Source organism: Anguilla rostrata, chromosome 3 (genome assembly GCF_018555375.3).
Source record: "Anguilla rostrata isolate EN2019 chromosome 3, ASM1855537v3, whole genome shotgun sequence".
NCBI lineage: Eukaryota > Metazoa > Chordata > Actinopteri > Anguilliformes > Anguillidae > Anguilla > Anguilla rostrata.
In genome coordinates this window covers 37680787-37702368 of record NC_057935.1, presented here as the reverse complement: position 1 = coordinate 37702368, position 21582 = coordinate 37680787, and the positions used below count along the sequence as shown (strand labels likewise).

Here is a 21582-nt window from a genome sequence, read left to right as displayed (position 1 = left end):
GTAAATGTGCTTGTGAATGTACTGCAGGATGTAAGTGACTATGATCTACAATTTATGCACATTCAGCCAATCACCTTAACGGAGTAAGACAGTATGATAGTGGACTTGAACTATGAAAGATCAATGAGGCCTAGAAGTTCAATGAGCATGTATTCATTTAATATATCTGTTCAACAAACACATGGGGAATAAATACCTTCATATAAAAGACATATTTGCAATCATATTCATGCGGGTAAAGTGCAGATTCTCAGCTTTTATTAATGGTATTTTTATACCTTTTGGTTTCACCATTAAGAATTACTACCAAAGAAACTACAGCACTTTTAACAAATGGTTTCACAGGTATTTTTTATAGGTCTGGTGAGTTAATTGCTTCCTTAATGCAGATACAAGGCAGCTAGTCTTGATTCTAGGCTTTTCATTGACTTTAGAGTCTGTTATTGGTGCTTGTTAACATGAGGACCAGAGATGTGCCAATAAAGGAAAAAGAAGCCATTAAGTGGCTGAGGAAAAGAAAAACAGTCTGAAACATAGACTAAACCTTAGGCTTGCCAAAATCAACAGTTTGGAACATCTTTAAGAAGAAATTAAGCACTGGTGGTGAGCTCGGTAATTGCAAGGGCTTGGTAGGCCAAGGAAGACTACAGTTGATGACCGAAGAATTCTCACCATAATGAAGAAAAACCCCCAAACACCTGGCCAACAGATCAAAAACACTCTCCAGGGAGCAGGCGTGGTTGTGCCAGTGACTAATGTTAGCCAAAGACTTCAAAACTAGACCTACAGAGGCTAAACTGGAAGATGCAAAGCACTAGTTAGCCGCAAAAAAAACCAGATGGCCAGGTCACACTTTGCTAAAAGGTCTTATGGACTGAATTAGTTGTATCAGAGTGATGGCAAGAGCAAAGTGTGGAGGCCAAAAGGAGCTGTCCAAAATCCAAAGCACTCCACTCATCTGTGAAGCATGGTGGTGGGGGTGTTATTATTTGGGCATATATGGCTGCCACAGGTACTGGATCACTTGTCTTCATTGATGATTAGGGCCACCAGTTTGTCTCCCTTGTTTTCTCACATGGTACTTCAGTCCTCCAGCTAGAGCATCTTTGTCAAGCCCTTTCTCAAAGAATTATCCCAGTTGCACCACTTCAGTAATCAAAGTTGATAAAGTACAGTTGAGGCCAAAAGTTAACATATACCTAGGCTAGACATTCAAACTCAATTTTTCACAACTCAACCCATTTCATGTTAGCATACATGTCCTGTGTCACATCAATTAGGGTATCTACTTTATTTCCATAAGATGTAATTTCAAAATAATAGCTAAGAGACAGATTTATTTAATTGCTCAACTTGAATCAGACACTTCGGGTGGCTTTCCACAAACTTCTCACAATACTTCGCTGGAATATTTGCCCAGTCCTTCTGGCAGAACTGGAATAACTCAGTCAGGTTTGTGGGCCTCCTTGCTCGGAAACGCTTTTTCAGTTCAGTCCACAAATTTTCTATGGGATTGAGGTCAGGGCTTTGTTATGGCCACTCCAAGATATGCTTAGGATCATTGTCCTGCTGGAAGTCCCAGTTTCGACCAAGTTTTAACTTTCTAGCTGATGTCTTGAGGTGCTGCTTCAGTATTTCTAGATAATCCTCCTTCCTCATGATGCCATCTATTTTGCTAACTTGCACAATAAAGTAGAATCAGCTGTCGTAGTGCTGGGCTAAAACAAAAATCTGCACCTACAATGGCCCTTTCCAGATAAGATTCGACACCCGTTTTATATGGACGCATTTTTCTTTTTACTGAAATGATACTCAATCCTGGTTTTTGTTTTCTCCTTAAGATCAGCGACTGAATCAGACCCAAGAAACCAGGTAAAGCAGATGTTATCAACTGCTTTAACTGATCGATCGTTGTGCTACTCGAATGCTGAGTAACAACTAAAGCCAGCAGATGCTGCAGCTCTCCAGGACTAGGAGTAAGGACCACTGGCTCAAAGACATGCTTTTCATTGCTTCCATCCTTCCTGACTCCACTTATTAGATAAACCATTGTTTTTATAAATGTCTCAATTAGAAACTCAATTGTATGATTCGTTACTTGACTGCTGTGCCTATGGGGACCTCTGGAGGATAACCATTGAAATACAAGTTGAAATCCCTGCAGGTCACAGGGTAGAGACAAACTGATGACCTTATTCATGAAATAACTGCTGATGGTAGCAGTGTACATGAGCATCTTATCTGCTCAAGTTCAAGCAAATGGCAACAAACTCATTGGACAGAACTTCATCCTACAACAAGACAATGATCCCAAACATACCGCTAAAAATTTTTCAAAACCAAAAATGGGAAAACTCTTGACTAGCCAAATCACCCAATCTGAATCCAATTGAACATGTATTTCATATGCTGAAAAGAAAACTTAAGGCAACTAGCTACTGACACAAGCAGGAACTAAAGATGGCTGCTGTACAGGCCTGGCAGGGCATCACCATAGAAGAAACTCAGCACATGGTGATGTCTATGGGTCACAGACTTCATGCAGTCATTGCATTCACAAGATATAAAACAAAGAACAAAACATGACTACTTTAATTTACATAACATTAATATGTCCCAAACATTATGGTGCTCTGAAATCGGGGCTTATGTATAAAAAATGCTGTACTTTCTACATGGTGAAACCAAAATGTGTGAATACCCTTTAATAAAATCCGAGAAACAGTACTTTAACCACATTTGAATTGTTTGATTACAAATCTAAAATTGCGGAGTACAGAGCCAAATCAAGAAAAAATATGCCTTTGTCCCTAACATTACGGAGGGCACTCACAAAGGTACATTTCTTCATACCTCAAAACAACTATTTTTGAAGCCTAACTGAAGTTATGTTTTCTCTCACCTTTCAACTTAAAATGAATTATTTTTTGTTATTTTGACAACTACAAGAATGCCATATTATTGAAATAAGACATATGTAATAAAGCACGTGTTCTGAATTGCATAAATTCATCTTCAGGCAGTAAGGCACTGGATCTCTTTGACTGTAGTGATTCAGCTGTCTTGCATGAATCCCCTGCTGGGACATGCTCAGGAATTAAAGCATGTAAATTTAGCAGCGGTTGGAATCACCTCATGAAACTACCATCTCACCTCCTGCCAACAGGCAAGATACCTCTGTCTCTTGATTGATGATAGAAACGTACTCCAAAAGACGAGTTGTACCAATTCCCCTTCAAGTCGATACCCCTCTTCAGGTGCTATTCAGGTATGCTTTAACCCAGGGGTGTTAAATCATGTCCTTAGGACACAAACATTCAAATTTGGGGCAGGGCCATTGTTGCTAATGTGTGTCATAGCAGCCTCCTTGTATACTATCTGGTGGAAATTCCAGCTACCAGTCTAAGAAGGAATCCAGCTGGAACCAGCTTCTGATCCGACTGGATGCCATCTGGAATTTGGTGATGGTCTGTTGTCTGTACCAAGCTGGCCCACCAGCTGGACATGGTCTTGCCAGCACGGTTGCTATCTCAACCATCTTGTTGCCAGCTTGACCATCTCCAAACCAGCTTCAAACCAACTGTACCACCCTTTAAAGATTAATTACACTCTAGATCACTTTTCTTTTTCTTTTTTTTTGCTGCAAGCATGTTTGTATGCCTACTTTATAATGAAACCTTTTATACAATGCTGTTATTTCAACATTTCTGAAATAATAGCATTGGTAATAATTACTGGTAATTGAAAGCAATGGAGTTTTAGAACACTGACATCAAAATTTTCTGAAAAAAAAAAAAAAAACATTACAAAAAGCCTATTCTTCAAAGGGTTGAAACCAGGCTCAGGCTCAACCAACTGCAATTTCCAACAGGGCTTTGTGACATCACAGATCACATGATTTTAAAACAAAGGCAAATCTGTGCCTTTGCTCTACAAACCTGGCTGATGTCGGTTCCAGTTGGTGTATAGAAGTGGCTGGGTAGTTCCATTGAGTGCCAGCCAGCTGTACTCCCCAGGTCTCTCCCAGCCCTGCAAGGCGATCCAGTAGTACTGGCCCACATGACTACTGACTGCATTTATCAGACTGTTTATGAAGGCCTGTTCAAATCTGAAATATGAAAATATGAAATATAACTGGTCATGAATGGCAACAGACCGTATCACATTGAAATTGATGAGTCAAAACATGACACAAGCAATGCAATAAAAAACTTATTATAATGTTGCATACACAACTTTCATTCCATTTCTACATTTTGACAGTATCGAAGGAATAAACATGTAAACATAAAGCACACTCATTATAATTTCATTAGAAGAGGATGTGTGTTATGATCGGTATAACAACAGAATTGTTCTCGAAACACTAAAACAAATAGCTGTGATAAATTCTAATTAAGTATGGAAATTGGTTCACATGTATCCCGTGTACCAAATCAGATTACACACATGACCATGCATGACCATGTGTAAGGAACGTAAAACACTGGTATCGCCAGGATGTCCACATTGCAATATAGCCAAAACTTAATTTGGTCCACCAGCTGTCTTCTTTATTGACGGCTGACTCTTAATCCTACAGATCCTAAATTTGTGACGCACATGGAAGTTACTTACATTCCTGATTTGCTTTCTAATCTTAGACCTGGCCAAACACTTTGTATACTGGCTTGGTTGATGAATCAAACATTCCTGGACCAAATCTGACAGCAAGACGATGAATAAACTGCAATGAACCACAACAAATTTGTTCCCATGAGGGAGGTGTGAAAGTGAACACACAATGAGGCATATCACCTGTTTTCCACTGTGACGAGAGGTGCTTTGCAGTAATATCCTCCCAAAGCATCTCCATAGTTCTGTAAAGAATCTGTAACTTTGTAGCAGAAATGACCTCTCCTCTTCCAACCCTAAAACAACAAATGCAGAGACAAAAATTGTTCTCATGTCTACTATTGCATATAAGTCCCTGCACTTGTTAGTATGGAAAAATGATTCCATGTTAAAGAATTAGGTTAAATCAGTGCGGAGGTTTTATATTTGTGCTCTTTGGATGTTTCCAATTACATCCATTCATTTATTATCACAAACCGTAAAAAAATAAAGATATGACAAAGTGCTCTAAAATAGTTTTAAGACAAATCGCAAAAAAAAACACCAAATGAAAATAATAAAGTGCCAAGCCACTGACACAGAAGAAGCACATGTAAGACGAGAGCGGGAGATACAATCACACTCGCATTACAGGATGACTCCTTCACCCAATGCATTTTATTACAGTAAAAATAATCCACCGTCATGGAAAAGATACGGAGCCTGCACAATTAATCAAATAAGAACAGCCGCGGGTAAAACAAGCAAACTAATGCAGCAGAGGACCCTGGGGGCGTCAGTTGCAAGTGACCATCTGGGAGGGTAACGAGACCCCCAAATCCCTCTGTTTTGACAAGTGGCTTCCATTTGCTCCTGCACTGGCGACCAATGGCTGTCACGGACACCCCCTGAACTCACACAAGGAAGGAATGCTTTTTAATTCCAGTGGAAGCCGTCGAGCTGGAAAGATCCTATAGCCTCCTTTCATGATTTTATGGAGGAAGTACTAAGGACAGACCAGTACTCTTCAAAACAGACAAGCTGTTTATGACCTGCACTTAATATTTAAATCCTTCCAATTAACTTTCAAATATGTACTTGAACACAAAGAACACGTTCTTCTAATTTAGTATTATACAATATTAATAATGCTTTTAATAATATACAATACAATATAAATTTTAGTAAATATGATGAAGTTACATGGTGAAGAGTAGTGAAACTACCCATAAAAAAATACTACCATGGATTTTAAGATGTCTGGAAAACATATATTTGGGCAGACAGGGGCTTTTTGAGCAGACATGGAGCTTACATGAGAGACATGTTAACATTACCCTCCTCCCTCTCCACAGTGCAGGCACATTACCACATTGATTTATGAGATGGAATATCTGACTACAAAGACCGTCTTAGTAACACCTGCCTGACACCATGCCTAACAGGCATGACAGGCACAAAATGAGGGGTCATTTCTGACCAAGGTAAAAAAAGAGCATTAAGAATGTAAAACGAAAGAATGTCAGCAACAAAAAGAAAACTCATGAATCACTGATTTTTTCCCATTACTTCTGCTCCATTTTCCTGTTTTGCTCAACTTCCCATATCCTCATTTGTCAAAACATAATCCCTTTGCTCATTTGAAACAGGTGTGGGGGATTTTGAATGACAAAGCTGTATGTGCATTAGCTGTAGAGGGAATGCTAGCCTGATAGGGTGCGTCGCTGATCCAATTTTACAAGCAATCCAATACACTGCAAACAATCACCCCCCTTGCAACCATCAAGAGCATTACAGTGTTAGTGGGTGACACCGCCAATTCAAGAAAGTGCCACCAGGGAATGAATAAACAGAGATGTGAAAAAAACACGGAAAAAAACATTGTAAAACCATTCCTATTTCTACTTTCTTTTTCAGTATCTAATCTGACTAACCGTAAGACCTCTTATTTTACACTCCTTTTCCTTGTGTAACATCTATTTTTCTTTTTGGCACACATCACCCTCGATGTATAAAGTGAGTGGGTGTGTGCAAGCGTGTGCACAGTGAGACTGTTTGTCTCCTGAGGGCATTCCAAACACATCAGTCTCTCGAGCAACGAGGCTCATGAGTAATTTCTGCTAAATAAGACCTCAGCATGATACGAAAGTCAGACAATACGTCACTCAGCCGCTTGAATAAGCTTATTGTCCCGATTACCAACAGTCTGGTTCACAGAACTGACAGAAAGCCTTTTCATACGTGTCTTAATCTGAGCAGTCCAGACCTCTGCCAGAAATCTGTCGCGTACCGGATCTGAGTAATGTAGTGCTGCATAAATGAATCCCGGCGCATAAAAATGTAGCAGGATTCCCGTAATTATCTCAAGGAGAAACCACAATTTCTGCTATGATTTACTCGGCAGACACCCTCACTCAGGATAACATGCATTTTAACATATCGCAGTGTGATATGGGACAGTGTGATATTTAGCACCTGCCTTGGGGGTAAATTGGCAGTGCTCCACGTAATTAACCCCAGATCAAACCCAGATAACTGTCTCAGCTCCCCAAGCACTACACGTGCAGCTTCCATTAAAGATGATGTTTAGCACGCCGTTCAAAAGCTAAAATGTATACTTTCAGTTCCCATAAGATGTTTTGGTCAAATTATCTGATCCTAACAGAACTGTGATGTGAGACGCATCTGCTGATAAAACGGAGGGCCGATGCTACAGTGCTAATGGGAATCTTCCGCACCCATTGAAACTCGCACGGCCTGACAGTCTGGACGAGGAGCGCAGCGGCTCGTTCTGACAGGTTAAAGAGTGCGGTTCCCAGACCGCTGAGCCTCACCTCAGGGCAGTCCTCATCCCACGCGGCAGGGCTGAGTATAGGGAGAAGGCCTGGCCTCCTGCAGACTGCAGGCAGCCTTTCATCACAGGAAGCCAGCAGCCAGTTCCCTTCCTGCAACACAAACATCCATCAGCTCACAGGGAAACATCGCTCACATTACCACATCAATCAAAGTGCAATTACTCACAATGTCCACATCACACACAATACGACCACAGGCCCAGACGGTATGCACACAGACATAACACACCTTCCCCTGCTGAACAGAGGTGAAAGTCTGAAATAGAAAGGACGTAAAAACCCGATTGCAGAAAGCCTCGTACATCCTTGTTCGCCTTGACGCAAAACTGCGTGAAGTTGTGGCGGAGATTGGGCTCCCGTTTGTGCCAGGGCGTGAAATTCACGGGCGAGCCGTCCGACCACTCGAAGGCGGGCGAGGTCCGGTTGTTCAGGCCAATCCATACCGCCGAAGTCGAGGCTGAAACTTCCGACAGATCACACGAGCGGCGAGTTATCAAACGCGGCGAAAACGCACGCTGGGGCATGATGCAGCACCTCCACCTTCTGCGCGCTGAGTTTGAGGGGGCCCCTCACAGGCTTGCCGTGAATGTGCTACATCATATGCGCTATTGCTGTATCTTAGTATTAGCAATTACGCTGTGCCACACATATGTAATTTTACCTTCCATTACCATTAACTTAACTTCCTCTACCTGCTCTCCACCTGTAGGGTTTATGCCTGGGTATAACAGGAAGAAGGTCTTTAAAAGGTGGTGCAGTAGGTGTGTGTATTAAGGCTGGTTAAGGGCTCTGTTCGGAACACTGCATCGTCAGGCTTACAGTAAGTTCTGCTGCAGCCAGCCTCAGTCATTCTAAACTTCACAACATAACTCAACTGTAGCGTTCTGTTTGTGATATCAGTCCAATATGTTAGTTTCAATGACAAGAAGACATTTGGCAGGGACAGTTCACAGTATGAAGGTGCTGAGTAGCTAATTTATATCTCTGGGCAGGTTAGAGTACATCAAATAAAATACAATCAACAATAAGTAAATTTAAAAAGTAGGAGACAAACAGGTCAACGATGGCAGCACTTTGTGACGGTGAACCGGAGATTCAACTAAAATTTGTTCTAAAACTGAAACCTGAGACACATTTAAAAGCAAGCTTGTTTTTCTTAGCAAACATAATCTACTAAGTTCAGTGATCCTTAAAATGAATTTATACAAGCTATGCCGTGTCTCTGTAGAAAATTGGTTACACTCCAACTCATCTGAGTGTTTGTTAAGGATGAATGTTGAGCCAATCCGGGCCAGGGTTCCATCACAGGGCACTCACAGTTGCTGAGCAGGGTGAGGAGAAGCTCCATGTCAGCCAGGGAGTGGAGGCTGGTCAGGTTGGCCCGGAGGGCCTGACAGGAGGCGGACGAGTCCTCCCAGCTGCCCGGCTCCGGCAGGACCTGGTAGCAGAAGCGGTTGTGGGGCACCCAGCCGGCGGCACACACCGTGCGGTAGTACTGCCAGTTCTCTACAGGGCGGCAAGGTGGTTAGGGCATCGCATGGGGTGCCAACCGGAAGGTCACAAGCTCAAATCCTGGCTTGTCCCGCACCTGAGCGAGACACCTAATCCCGGATCTCACCCCTTATTCACACACTCCCGACCGCGCTAGCGAAGCGGGGCTTTCCCCAGTGAGTCACGTCAGCGTGTGTGCTAACTGAGGAACACAATGCGAGGCTTTTTTTTCCCCTTATCGGGAGTAATAGACGAGGGAGACGGATGGAATGTCGGGCGGGGTTACCGAAGGGCTCGGCCGTCCGGCTGTCGTTGGGGGTTTTCTTGCAGATGTAGGGCAGCGCCGACTCGCAGTTGAGGCTCTGCCACTGGTGCCCCGCGGCGGAGTTATACACGCCGCATTGCCTGCTCTCCTGGCCAAACATGTCCGAGATACCTGCAAAAGGGCGTGGACTCGCCTAAGTGAAGCAATCTGAAATTACTCCCGCTTACCTGAAACCTTACACGGGAAACACGAGCTCAAAATAATGCTATGCTGAAAATTCAGAGGGGGAAAAAACCCTGATAATATATTTTCATTTTCATTTTCTACTACTATTGGAAAAGTACAGCACAATATAATCATCAACATTCATTTTGAAGACAAAATATAATTTCCAACCAGTGAAGGGCTGCATGATATATTTAATCCTAGTTTTTTTTTTTTTTATCTTAGTGATATGTACTAGGTGCTGGTATGATAGCCAATCAGCTGCAAGGCCTTGCAGCTTCCATGTGATAAAAAAAAAAATCACATAATCACATAGAAGCTGTACAACCTTGCTGCTGATTGACTGTCTTATCAACACCCGATCTATAACAGTGATGATGTTTTATCATTTCACATGGCCTCTGACATTTCATGGTTTACTACCACACCAGGTATGATTAAAGAAACAAGATTAGGCAAGCCTAGCTCAGCCGGACCCTGGATACAGACTATGGGGAGCATTGTCTGTCACAAACTGGAACCTCTGACCCATGACTTTTTGTCCATAAATGGTACTGGACCCTCTGTTCAAAGAAGATCCAAGATACTTCCTCATACCTAGCCATAACTAAACTAAAGTAAACTCGGGCTGCTGACAGCCAACTAATCCAGCTTCACTATTAAATGGACGTTTGGCTAAGTAGATACAGTAGTTAGCCATTCAGTAAGCTTTCGGCAAACCATTAAATGTTAGCTACTTGTAACTAGCCATTAAGCTATAATATATAAACTAGCTAGCTAGCAAGCAAACTTGCAAATGTTTTTGGGTACTTCGAACTTATCCAACAAATATACAACGTGGTGTAGAATATTAACATAATACTCGCTAGCTAGTAACATACAACATGAACAGCATTTCACGTCCAGAGTAACCCTGTTTTTCTATCCTTAAATTGTTGCACTCATCTGATGTTGCTAGTAAAGATTAACACTGCCACTGACTGCACACTAGCACCACTTGTGCTCATTTCAACAATGGGAAGTCAGCAACTCAGCAAGTTAGCCAGCCCCTCAGTAAGAGACATGCACTGTCTCTTAGGCCCTTTTTAGGCCCTCAAGGTCCGGCTAAAAAATATGGAAGATATATTCCCCTCTATCAGTCAGACTAATGCCATGAAATAAACTATGATGTTCGTTTTGTGAGGCATATGAAAAAGACTCCGATAACAGAAACACTCCAGGAGGCCGGAAAAGCGAGGTTAGCAGTCATTCTGGCCTCTACTCCTCTGAATGGTCGGGATGGATGCTCGTCACCTGAGATGAAGTTGACCATGGCAAGGGGCGCTCCGTCCGACCACTGCCAGCCTGCCCTCTCCTCCAGATGGTTCAGGCCGATCCACACGATCCTCCCCACATCATTCAGCCGCTCTGGAGAGAGAGAGTAAGCACAGCCTGAGCCTGGAATGGGGACTGCAAGCACCTCTGGTCCCAGTCATTGACGGTGGAGTTCAAAGGTGAGAAAGTCAGCACACTGTTGGCGTCAGGCATGGGTGCGATCTCCATACCTTTAATGTACCGCTGCTCCACCAGGTCAGTGATGCTCAGCAGGTTGCCCCCCTGAGCTTTGCATGAGGAGTGGGCCTGGCTCCATGTCACTATGGTGTACAGGTTGAACTGGTAACAGGCTTTCGTTTCCTGGTTCATGTCCCAGAACGTGCCGCAACCCGACTCTGAAATTCAAAAGCAAAAGGGTCAGCGGAGTTTAAACTGACAGCGGACACTGACCTCCCGTACGCAACACATGGCTCCTCATGGTTGCCTCTAATGCTGCGTGTGTATGCGTGTCTGTGTGTGTATGAGTGTGTGTGGGTGTGTGTTTGCATGTCTGTGTGTGTGTGAGTGTGTGTGCGTGTCTGTGTGTGTGTGAGTGTGTGCGTGTGTGTGTGTGTGTGTTTGCATGTCTGTATGTGTGTGAGTGTGCGTATGTGTGTGTGTATGTGTGTCTGTGTACGTGTGAGTGTGTGCGTGTGTGTGTGTGTGTGTTGGGGCTGCCCCCTAATAGTCGACCAAACCGGTAGTCGATGAGAAGAGTTTTAGTCGACCAAGTTTTCACTGGCCAGTTAGTCGCAGGAAAAAAAAACACCTCAAACTCCATTCGGAAACTGTGCCTTGTCGTTAAAAAGTTATTAGACTATGTCGGGCAGGAAATCACCCAAAGTGTGGGATCATTTCGAGCATGTAAAGGATGATCCCAAGAAGGTGACATGTAAACTCTGCATGCAAAGATGTGTTTGCAACGTGTTTTTTACTCTGTCTCGTAGCTTTAGTTCGGTCCCTGGAGTCCGGTTTGCTGGCGGACGTCCACTCGCCATGTACAAATCATGCGTGCGCTTAACGTGGTAGTATAACGAACTGAAAACGCTGCAATCCTCTGCACGGCCGTCTATTCCATGAATGACACGGAAGTTAGGGCTACGACCATGTACTCTATTTATCTGACTCGATACACCGCCAACTCATTGCTGCCGTTAAATGCGTTAATGTTACATTTTTGTTTGCATTCTGACCTCAGAAAAAATTGAAAGTTTTCATTCCATGTTGAGGCTACTTCCTCCGCAGACCTGTTTATTTTTGCACTGATATTTCTCTTAAATGTTTCAGTTTGCTGTATATTTATTTATTTGTTTGTTTATATTGCATACGTGAAGTGAAGACCTGACGTAAAGCCACAACCGTTCCCACGGTCAAATCGAGTCATGTTGAAATTTTATAAATCACTACTTTGACATGATTTTCTACGTACGCGCCACACAGTTGATCTAAAATACGTTTTACAAATGAGGCTCCAGATGTAGTAACCCAGTAGGAAAGTTCACTGATGTCCTCTATTCTACTGCCCGCTTGTGGAAAGTAACGCGCAGGCCAGTTTAAAGGGAGCGTCACGTGCATATTGTGCCCGACAATAAGAAGCTTATTTTTGTGAATTATAGGCAAATGATATTCGAATATATTCGAATGCTAACTAATTACAAAAGCTAATATAAGAACTCAATTTCATGGCACTTTTGACAGCCTTAGTGTGTGTGTGTGTGTGTGTGAGAGAGAGAGTGTGTATGCGCATGTGGTGATGTCCGCAAGTTGTACCTGGAGTTGGACAGAAGCCCCATTTCTCGTCCTGGTCGTACCGGCTGGTGGTGGCGCACCAGTGACGGTGGTCCTCCCGGCCCTCGGCAGTGCATTCCCAGTACCACTTGTTGTTGTACTTAAAGGGCAGAGCGCAGGGCATGCCGTGTGCGTTGCCCAACAGCGTGTGGATCTCTGCAACAAACAGGCCTCAATTAGCACCAGCCGAGCGCTACACCACAGGCAGGCGCCGACCGCCTCACGTGTTCCTCCGCCCACTTGCCTTCGTAAGGATATGCGCACGGCCCCTCCCCGGACGTGGAGTACCTCCTCCACTGGTGGTAAGCGGACCTCTTGGCCACGACCAGGCGTCCGGTGACGGCCAGCTTCAGCTGGGACGCCCCGAACAGGGCGTTCCCGCTGCAGCGCCACCACAGGGTGGGGAGGGGCACGTCGCACTCGAAAGCGCCCAGCGGCTGCAGCGGGTCGCTGGTGTTCAGGCCCAGGCACAGGCTGCGGCCCACGTTGAAGAGGCGGTGGCGGGACACCCACTTCCACAGCATGAACCGGGTGGGCTTCTCGCAGCTCTCCAGAACCAGGTTGGACCGGTCCAGGCTGACACAGCGGTTCAGCTGAATGCTCTCCAGGATAAATGCACCTTTACCTACAATTTGAAACACAAACCAGTCAAGTTCTATTTTACAGACCGCTGTGTATGCATCTGAAATTATGAAATTCTTCATTCTACGCACGCCTGTGTTTCCATTCGATTTTTGAGATAGCAAGATAGAAGAAGTGACATACATGGGTAAGTGCCATATCATGCCAAATACACTGCAAATCAGAGAAATATGGAAAAAGCATAGAGAGTATCAAAAGCGGTCATTCGTATTTAGACGCTAATTTATTTCCCTTCATATACAGCCATCTTCATGTGAAAGAAACAGTTCATTATTGGATTATTGGAACGTATCTCTTAGTCTGCATACAGCAAAGATAAAGATGGCCGAAAATATATCATGAGTGTACCGACTTTTACCTGTATGTAATGAGTTTCAAATAAACAAAAGGGTCTAATTGAACAGTATGTTCTGCGGTGTGAACAAAATTTGAATTGTGTTATGGGGATAATCCATTAGGTATGGAAAACTAATGGATTATCCCCAATACCACAAATGGCTTTCATCACCTTGTATAAAACTATAATAATGAAATACACAAACTGAAATATTACTGACAAAATGAGGCCTGCCATTATCAAGTATGATATGCCCTGCGTTTCACTTATTTCTACATCAAGTTCACATGACGTATTTCAGTAATTAACTGTGCAGAGAATGCATTTTCTGTCTATAACTATCTCTTAGAATGGCTGGCCTAAGGTGATCACTCTTGGCAACATCATTTAAAGAAACCCCATCTACTGCAACCAACTCTGACAGGATATTGTGGGCATTATGCACAAGCACATCACTGTCTGTTTGTGTCTATTTGTCATCTTCATTCCAGTGGTTGTTGCTGGGAAACAGCATATTTAGCACAGCAAGCATCTATGCTTTCCTGTAGAGAAACCAGAAGTGAGACATCAGCTGACTTCATTTTCTAACCACAGCAGCATGTATTGTTCCCATATGTATTAACTTGGGAGATATTCCAAAAAATATGCATTGAAGGAACGGAAACACGTGAATGAAAATTCACAAAAACACCACATTCCCCACTTTGAAATGTAAGTCTCATAGAAGACACGTTCTGAAACACAGTTTAACTTGTACTGTTCATGTTTTGCAGCACATGGAAGGTTTGTCATTTCTAATTAAATTTGTAATGCAAAAAATACTGGTTTCTTTTTGTTTTTGTGTTTTTTTTTTTTTTGGGGGGGGGGGGGTTGGTGGGACATAACATCAACCAAAGTATCACTTTCTGAAACTATATGTATTTCCAAAAAAAATGTTTCAGAATATTCACTGTCTATTTTTAAAAACCTTTTGAACACTTACCTAGTTATTCCTACTCAAAATAACTACTGAGTTGTGAACATACTGGAGGGATATTCAACTATATTTGACCACTCCTCCAAACAGAATCTTTCAGAATCCTTCAGATCTTTCATTTTGCACACGAGGGCTGCCCTCTTCAATCCAAACCACAATTTTCAATCAGGGTTAAATCTACAGACTTAGTCCGTTAACCATTTCTTGGCTGATTCTGAGGTAGGCCTGGATCATTGTCTTGCTGAAAGATCCATTTGCGGCCAAGTTTGAGCTTCCTGGCAGAGGGACGCAGCCGTCTGGCCAACATGTCTTGGTACTTGCTAAAGTTCATGGTTCTATTGACCTTAGCAAGAGCTCCAGCACTAGTAGATGCAAAACAATCCCATGACATCAAAGATCCACGACCATAGTTCACCGTATGTATGATGTCCTTTTCAACATGCATCCTTCTTCCAATGTTAACACACTAACGCACGGCCAAAAAGTTCCATTTTGGCCATGCCGTCGGACCATAACACCTGATTCCAAACAAAGTTTCAATGCCATTTAGAAAACTGCAGAAGTTCAATGTTTTCTTCTGGCAAAAATAGCCATCTGAAAGGCCTATTGGCATGGACGTGGTGGTCAGTTTTCGAATTACAAGCTGAATTGGGGGGGTCTGACCCCCCTAATTAACACCCCCCCAAAAGAGGCAAAAACAACAGGTCGGACCAACCCTAGTGACGCCACTGATGGGAAATATATTGTAATATTTACAATTACAGGTAAGAAGGATATATAAATGTTTCGACACCCCCGACCTGTTGTTTTTACCTCTTTTGGGGGGGTCCAAGTGTTAATTATGGGGGTCAGACCCCCCCACCCCCCCCCCCCTAATTCCGCCTGTAATTTTAAAACTGGTGGTGGTAGTTTGGGATTTTTTTGTGTCCCCGAAATGCCATAAAGTTTAGTGAATCTCTAACTATGGCCCTTGAATTTTTCTTTGAATCCAGAACCATCTAATTGTGCCAAAAAGCACCTCTACCAGGCAGTAAACACTGTACCAGTGTTTTTAAACTTCTTAAGTATGAGCATTATAGTGGAAATTAGAATCTTTTTTATTTATTTATTTATTTGTAACTATCTCCGTACACACGAAGGCCGCATAATCCTTTGCTAGTTCCTTCTGCTAATTATTTGCCTTTCCCAATGGAGCTGAATGACACATGCATTTTACATTCACCTCATTTTTATACCATGGTGAATCAGGTAGCCAGGGGGGCCACAAGACAGTTCCCTAAGTCTGAGATGAACTATAAAATGTTTTTTTTTTTTTTTTTTAATGTTGGTTTAATGGTGTAAATAACTGTGACACATCTTTTTTTTAAAATACAACTTTTCACTTTTTTTAGCATACAATATAGCTTATTACATACAGTATACTGTTTCTTTTATATAACCTTCCATGCTATTTTTTTTTATCAAGTGTGAATCATGGAATGTGTGTAAAGTGGCCTACTTCAGGATATATCCCTCTGTATAAACAGCCATTATGTAAAAAAAAATCAATCTGTGAAAAGTGCCCCGATTAAGGGTGCTTTTGTTGAAAAGGCTGTTTTGTAACACTTAAAAATGTGCAATAACTGTACTTAGGTTCACGGTGAAGTTAGGTGATTTAAAGAAGTGTAGAGTTTTCCTTCCCTGAATGACTTATGAAGTACTGTAATAAATAATCCGCGTCCCAGCAAGAATATTCTAAATAGCAAATCCTTGACCATTTGGTTTCTTGAGTATTTACCTTGTAATAAGAAATTAAAGGCATTTTCATGGTCACAAAACAGCCAACGTGCATTCCGAATCACAGTTCTTGACAGATGTGAACTGTGGCCGTAGAGTCACTGTGGACCGTATATCATTGTACAGCTGTGTGCAAAAATAAATCAGCAGCCCAGCGGAAACCCAATATTCGCTGCGTTTAAAAGTGCCTACGGCCATTTGGAATTTACCTCTTTACTCAAAATGATGACAGAGAGTGAGTTATCAAACCCGCGGGGCTAGTCATACTCGGCAGGCTATTCATACCGTTGGATGTGACGGACAAAAGAACAGGCAGATAGGAAGATATCGCTCTCTTTTTACTCTCCACTGCAATGGAACTCAATATCCCACAGCCTAAAAAACCCTCTTCAACTCTTCAACAGGGCTTTGTGAACTCACATCTGAGAGGCCGATTCAAAGTAGTAACCAAAGACCTGGTCGTCGTACAGAGAATTAGCTGCTTGCAGAGTTCTGCTTCAAAGAAAGCATGTATCCTTAACGAAAAGCTGATTTGCATATTTATCATATATTTGCATCATAACTTTAGATTCACATATCAAAGCAAGTGTTGCTTTTTTCCATAAAAAAGTTATCAAGCAAACCTTTGTCATGGCTGAATGGCTGTAATGGTTTAAATGGTGTTTTTGAAGGGAAAAGGAGCACTTGCATTCATATTCAAGTCAGGATCAAGCACAAATGTTTATCTAACCCAAGCCACAGCCAGCTTACAATAAAGGGTCTTTGTATTTGAGTAAATTTGTATTTACTTGCGTAAAAAGGTTACACATTTGTAAGGACAAATGGTTTAGAATTCAGGCCAGTGTCTTTTAGATTAGGGTGATGATTTGGAAAAAACAAAACACAAAAAATAAACAGAACATTGAAAATTAGTGATAAGGACAGAAAATAATAATACACATGCATAGCAAGTTAAAATAATAAACCAGCCTCCAATTTCAGCAGAAAATCAATCAACCATTTGCTATAAAAATGTAACATTAAGGTTGAATGTGAATAATACACAACTAGCTTTGTTCCAGCAATGTCAGTAATTACATTTCTACCACACTGCTGAGTAATGCATACGGTGAAACTAAACGGTCCATGAGTTCAGTGTGCAACCATGTGAACAAGCATGGGCCTGTAAACTATTTTGCCCCCCTCATTCTTGCGTCCCGACTACCTCGTCTGACCTTTTCGGTACACACTGTGCGGCACAGCTGGGACACCCCCGGGTTCTCTGTGTTTGTTTGGTACAGGAACCCACCATGAGAACCCGAGGTGGTCTTGGCCAGTTCACCACTGTCAGGACCCTTGCTGTGAAATATGCGAACACAAAAACTACAGAGACGCAGCGGCATGCGGAACCACGCGACTCACTGGAGAACCCAGAACACGTTTCAGAGGGGTCTCCGGTTCTGCCAGTAGGCCATATGGTCAGTGTGGGTATACTGGGTGCATTTAAAAAAGATGATGGCAAGATGACACCCTGCACCTAAAAAGGATGCTAGAAATACGCTGGTTCTTCTTGGAGAAATTTTTTCCTCCAACTGACCTGAAGAAAGTAGGAAAAGCACAGACAAATGAAAATGAAATACAAAGGACCTGATGAGCCTAACAGTGATTCATTTATGTTTAATCTGAAAAAAGCTGAATTTAAACAAGGAAACTGAATGAAACAGTTGATTGAAAACTGGCAGCCTATGCTGTAGACAGTGTTGGGGCTGACCAAGAAAAGGGCCTATTTCTGGTGCCTCAGTAGGGATTTTTTCCATTGTTTAATTCAGTCACAGGCTGACGCCTCCGGCTGGGTTGCTTGCAGTATTATGATTTCCATCCTCACCTTAGTGGTCAGTTAGCACTTACATCTCTAAAAAAATCTTGGAAGGATTTCTCAGAAAACAAAATGGAATTTGTCAAAAGAAAACTCATTTTGAATTCTGGTAATTAAACAGAAAGGCTACACAGTGACTACATGCAGTCATGCCACTGACACATGAACAGTAGCAGTCAAGGAGCAATAAATAACTGACAACGGTTCTGAATCCGTTCTTCAGATCAAGTAATGAAGTAAAATAGAGCCAGTAAAATGGATGAGGTGTGTTTCAATAAAAAAATCCCTTCGAATAAGTCTCAGTTTCCCCCACAGCAGCTTCTTCCCCCGCCTTTGCTCCAGCTGCTGCTCACTCAGTGAGTGCAGGTAATCATGGATGCACCTTTACCCATCTATCAATACTGTACCACCTCTAGTGCAGTAGATGTTCTTCCCAGTGACTGCAAAGATGCCCATTTACTCCTCCAAGGGATGCCGTAAGCTTTTGCACCACGGCTACTCTGGTCTGCCTCCAGGAAAGGACTGCAGGCTGACTGTTCCTCCCTGTAAACCCCGCCCTCCCAGTTATACGCTTGTGCCTGGCTAGTAAGCGGGGAGGTGTCGGGCATGTGCTATGTTGTCATCAGAGGTGAGGGGCTGTACAAAAGTGAGCAGCATGAGCCATCCATGGACTCTCTCACAGGAGATTGTACTTAACAAGGACATGAACTTAACTGCACAAGTCACCCGCCATTTCACTTTGTGTCAAATCTTGGGTCCTGAACCAGCATGCCATCAAGGTGAGATGGTCCTAGGGTCCAGAGTCACTGAAGCTGCTGACTGGGCCAGTGCCTGACATTGGTAAGCAGTACATGAATTGCTATATCAGACCAACCATTCACAGTGCAGTGGCCTTTAACCTCATCCAGGATCCCAACCAACACTCTCTCTCCTGGCAGTGAGGGACCTTCATTTCCACCCTCTGTTGTCACCTGCTACTTCCACTTATTGCCACACTCACCACTACTGACAGCAATATGACTCCATACAGTCACAGATCGCTCTACACAGTACATTACAAAGGAATCTGGCTCTTTATTAACTTCAAATCTCACAAAGCACTGGCAAACAATTCAGAAGACGTTAAAGACAAGGGGAGCTAGTATACGACAACTTACATACAACTGAAGATGATCATGCACATCACAGAAAACAAAAGGCGAAGGAAGGTACATGAAACCCCATGGCAATAACACTACACTTCCAGAAGAAAGGGTTCAAAAAGCCTCCTCTGTGTTCAAGGGTTCTTTTTTGGGCAAAATGGTTCAATCTGGGAGCTTTCACATTTTTCACACATACCATAGAGGGTTCCATAACTAAAACGGGTTCCCCTATAAAGGCGAGCCAAATAACCCTTTCAGAGCCATTTTTTATAATAGTGCAAAAACATACTCTTGAAAATCCAAGAAACTGTACAAAGCAGTCAACGGTCATGGAAGTTTTGGCTACAGACAAGCTCAGGGAAGCAGGTACCCCTGACTGAATAACTGAACCGATAGTGTGATAAACTTTTCAACATGTTAAAATATGACTGATAAATAGTTATCCCATAAGGATAGACTCTACATGAGACTTTCTGAACTAATACGGAATAATGTGTGCCATGCTGGAATTCCTTTAAACCTTCATGAATATTCTGGAATATCTCCTAAATGTTCCAGTCGGGTCTTTTCAAAACAGAATAGGCTACCTGATACCGCGTATCACCTTTCCTAAGTGTTCTTTAAGCCTATATTCAGTTTAATAGGCGTTGACCCGGTTTGTAATATAAACTAACTTTGAAAAGTTATAGGCTACGATTATATTTAGTAAAAGCCTACTGCCTTGATATCTGAACGCATCTTTGTAGTTATTTCAAAGATGGATAGATTAGAAATATGTTCTTCCACATAAGTCGCTCTGGTGTCTGTCTGCTAAATTACTGTGCAGGATAATGTAAACAAACAACAAACTACTCCAATGTTTATGGAGAATTTACGGAACTCCACGGTGAATAATATAGGCTACTCATACATGCCAGCATTAGAATACGTCCACTAAACAAGTTAAAACGTATGTTTCCATTCGCCACTGTCTAATAGCTAAGCATTAAGATTAAAGATAAACAAAAACCGGAGGACGTGGATATCCAATTCGTTTACTACTGATAATACGGATTTACCAGCACACGCGTTTAACTGAGACGATTTGTTCCATCTGACATGGAAAAAGAATACAGCGCACACATTCTTTTTGTTCTGAAAATGCTATGCACACAGAGATCACGTTATGTGCAGGCCGACTGAACTTACTGTATAGTTCGGAAAGTTGGGCTTTCTCCAAAACCACATCTTCAGCGTCACTGTAGCAGCTTTTCGCAAACAGTACAATGCTGAAAACGACAAGTACTCCCACCGATCCAACATTACAATGGAACAAACGATATGACCTCATTTCCCTGATAAAAACTTTGTGAAGACGAGCTTTCCCGAGACTAAAAATCTGGCTGTGTGCTGTTTTTCTGACCTTCTCGGAAATTTTCCGCTAGTTTTCGGGTTTACTCCGTCGACTGTTCTCTCTCAGCGGGGCTGTAAGGGGCAGAATATTTATTTTCCAGACGAGTAACTGGTGGGGCGGGATTCACCATTTGGCTACACTAAAAACCTGGTCCCAGTATCCAAATTAAAAATGAAATCAACAAAAACTTACAGTCAGGGATTGTTCTCGAGATACGTTACCCAAAAAACACTTCTATGACCTGTCTTTTTTGTCTGTTTGTCTTTTTAACCTGTTTGCATGGACATTCAGTCCGGAATAAAGATTGATTGATTGATTTAAGTATCTGATTCCTGAATTAAGAATGGCACATTTTGAAGCGTAAACACTAGTTCATGAAAGTGCACAGTATGTCATGGCTAATTAAATCCAGCTACTTAACATTGCTCGAAATGTAGCTTTCAGGCTTGAACATTGAACATCGACAGTATCCCAAGAAGTGGAGCATGACTTTAGGATTTAACTGGTGAAACATGAATTACTGTTCATGGCCTATAGCAGATTATTTAGTCTCAACAATGAGCGTGGGTTCACTAAATAGCATTATGGTTACTTAGGCAACTCTTGGCATGTAGACTATGTGTAACAATAATAATAACTAAAAACCTACCTGGGGAAAACCTATTAATGTGTCCTAGTAGCCTTCATTTAACCACCATGGAAGAACGACCCCCAATACTTTTTTGTACATATATTTCAGATGTTCAGGCATTGCTGTCTTTATCATGGAATTCCTTCATTTGAGTACTCGTTTGAATTAAAGTACCTTTGATTTTCTTTGCTTTGATGGAGGAGAAGTTTGAATTTATCAATCAGTCTTTGATTTATCAGTCTTTGGCTGACTGAAGTATC

At 42.3% G+C, this 21582-nt stretch overlaps 1 protein-coding gene across 1 annotated transcript in view; it reads right to left on the bottom strand.

Moving 5' to 3' along the window:
* The window catches only part of pla2r1 (phospholipase A2 receptor 1), a 47977-nt gene extending 27187 nt beyond the window's left edge, over window positions 1-20790 (bottom strand). The window contains exons 1-11 of the mRNA XM_064327404.1: window positions 20487-20790; window positions 12815-13195; window positions 12553-12726; window positions 10974-11138; window positions 10723-10836; window positions 9226-9375; window positions 8766-8954; window positions 7751-7911; window positions 7428-7538; window positions 4798-4910; window positions 3939-4108 (exon numbers count right to left, since the gene is read on the bottom strand). Of these exons, the coding sequence (XP_064183474.1) occupies window positions 3939-4108; window positions 4798-4910; window positions 7428-7538; window positions 7751-7911; window positions 8766-8954; window positions 9226-9375; window positions 10723-10836; window positions 10974-11138; window positions 12553-12726; window positions 12815-13195; window positions 20487-20628 (1870 nt within the window). The 5' untranslated portion in view covers window positions 20629-20790. The remainder of the gene's footprint in view (window positions 1-3938; window positions 4109-4797; window positions 4911-7427; window positions 7539-7750; window positions 7912-8765; window positions 8955-9225; window positions 9376-10722; window positions 10837-10973; window positions 11139-12552; window positions 12727-12814; window positions 13196-20486) is intronic.
* Between the last annotated feature and the right edge of the window lie 792 nt (window positions 20791-21582).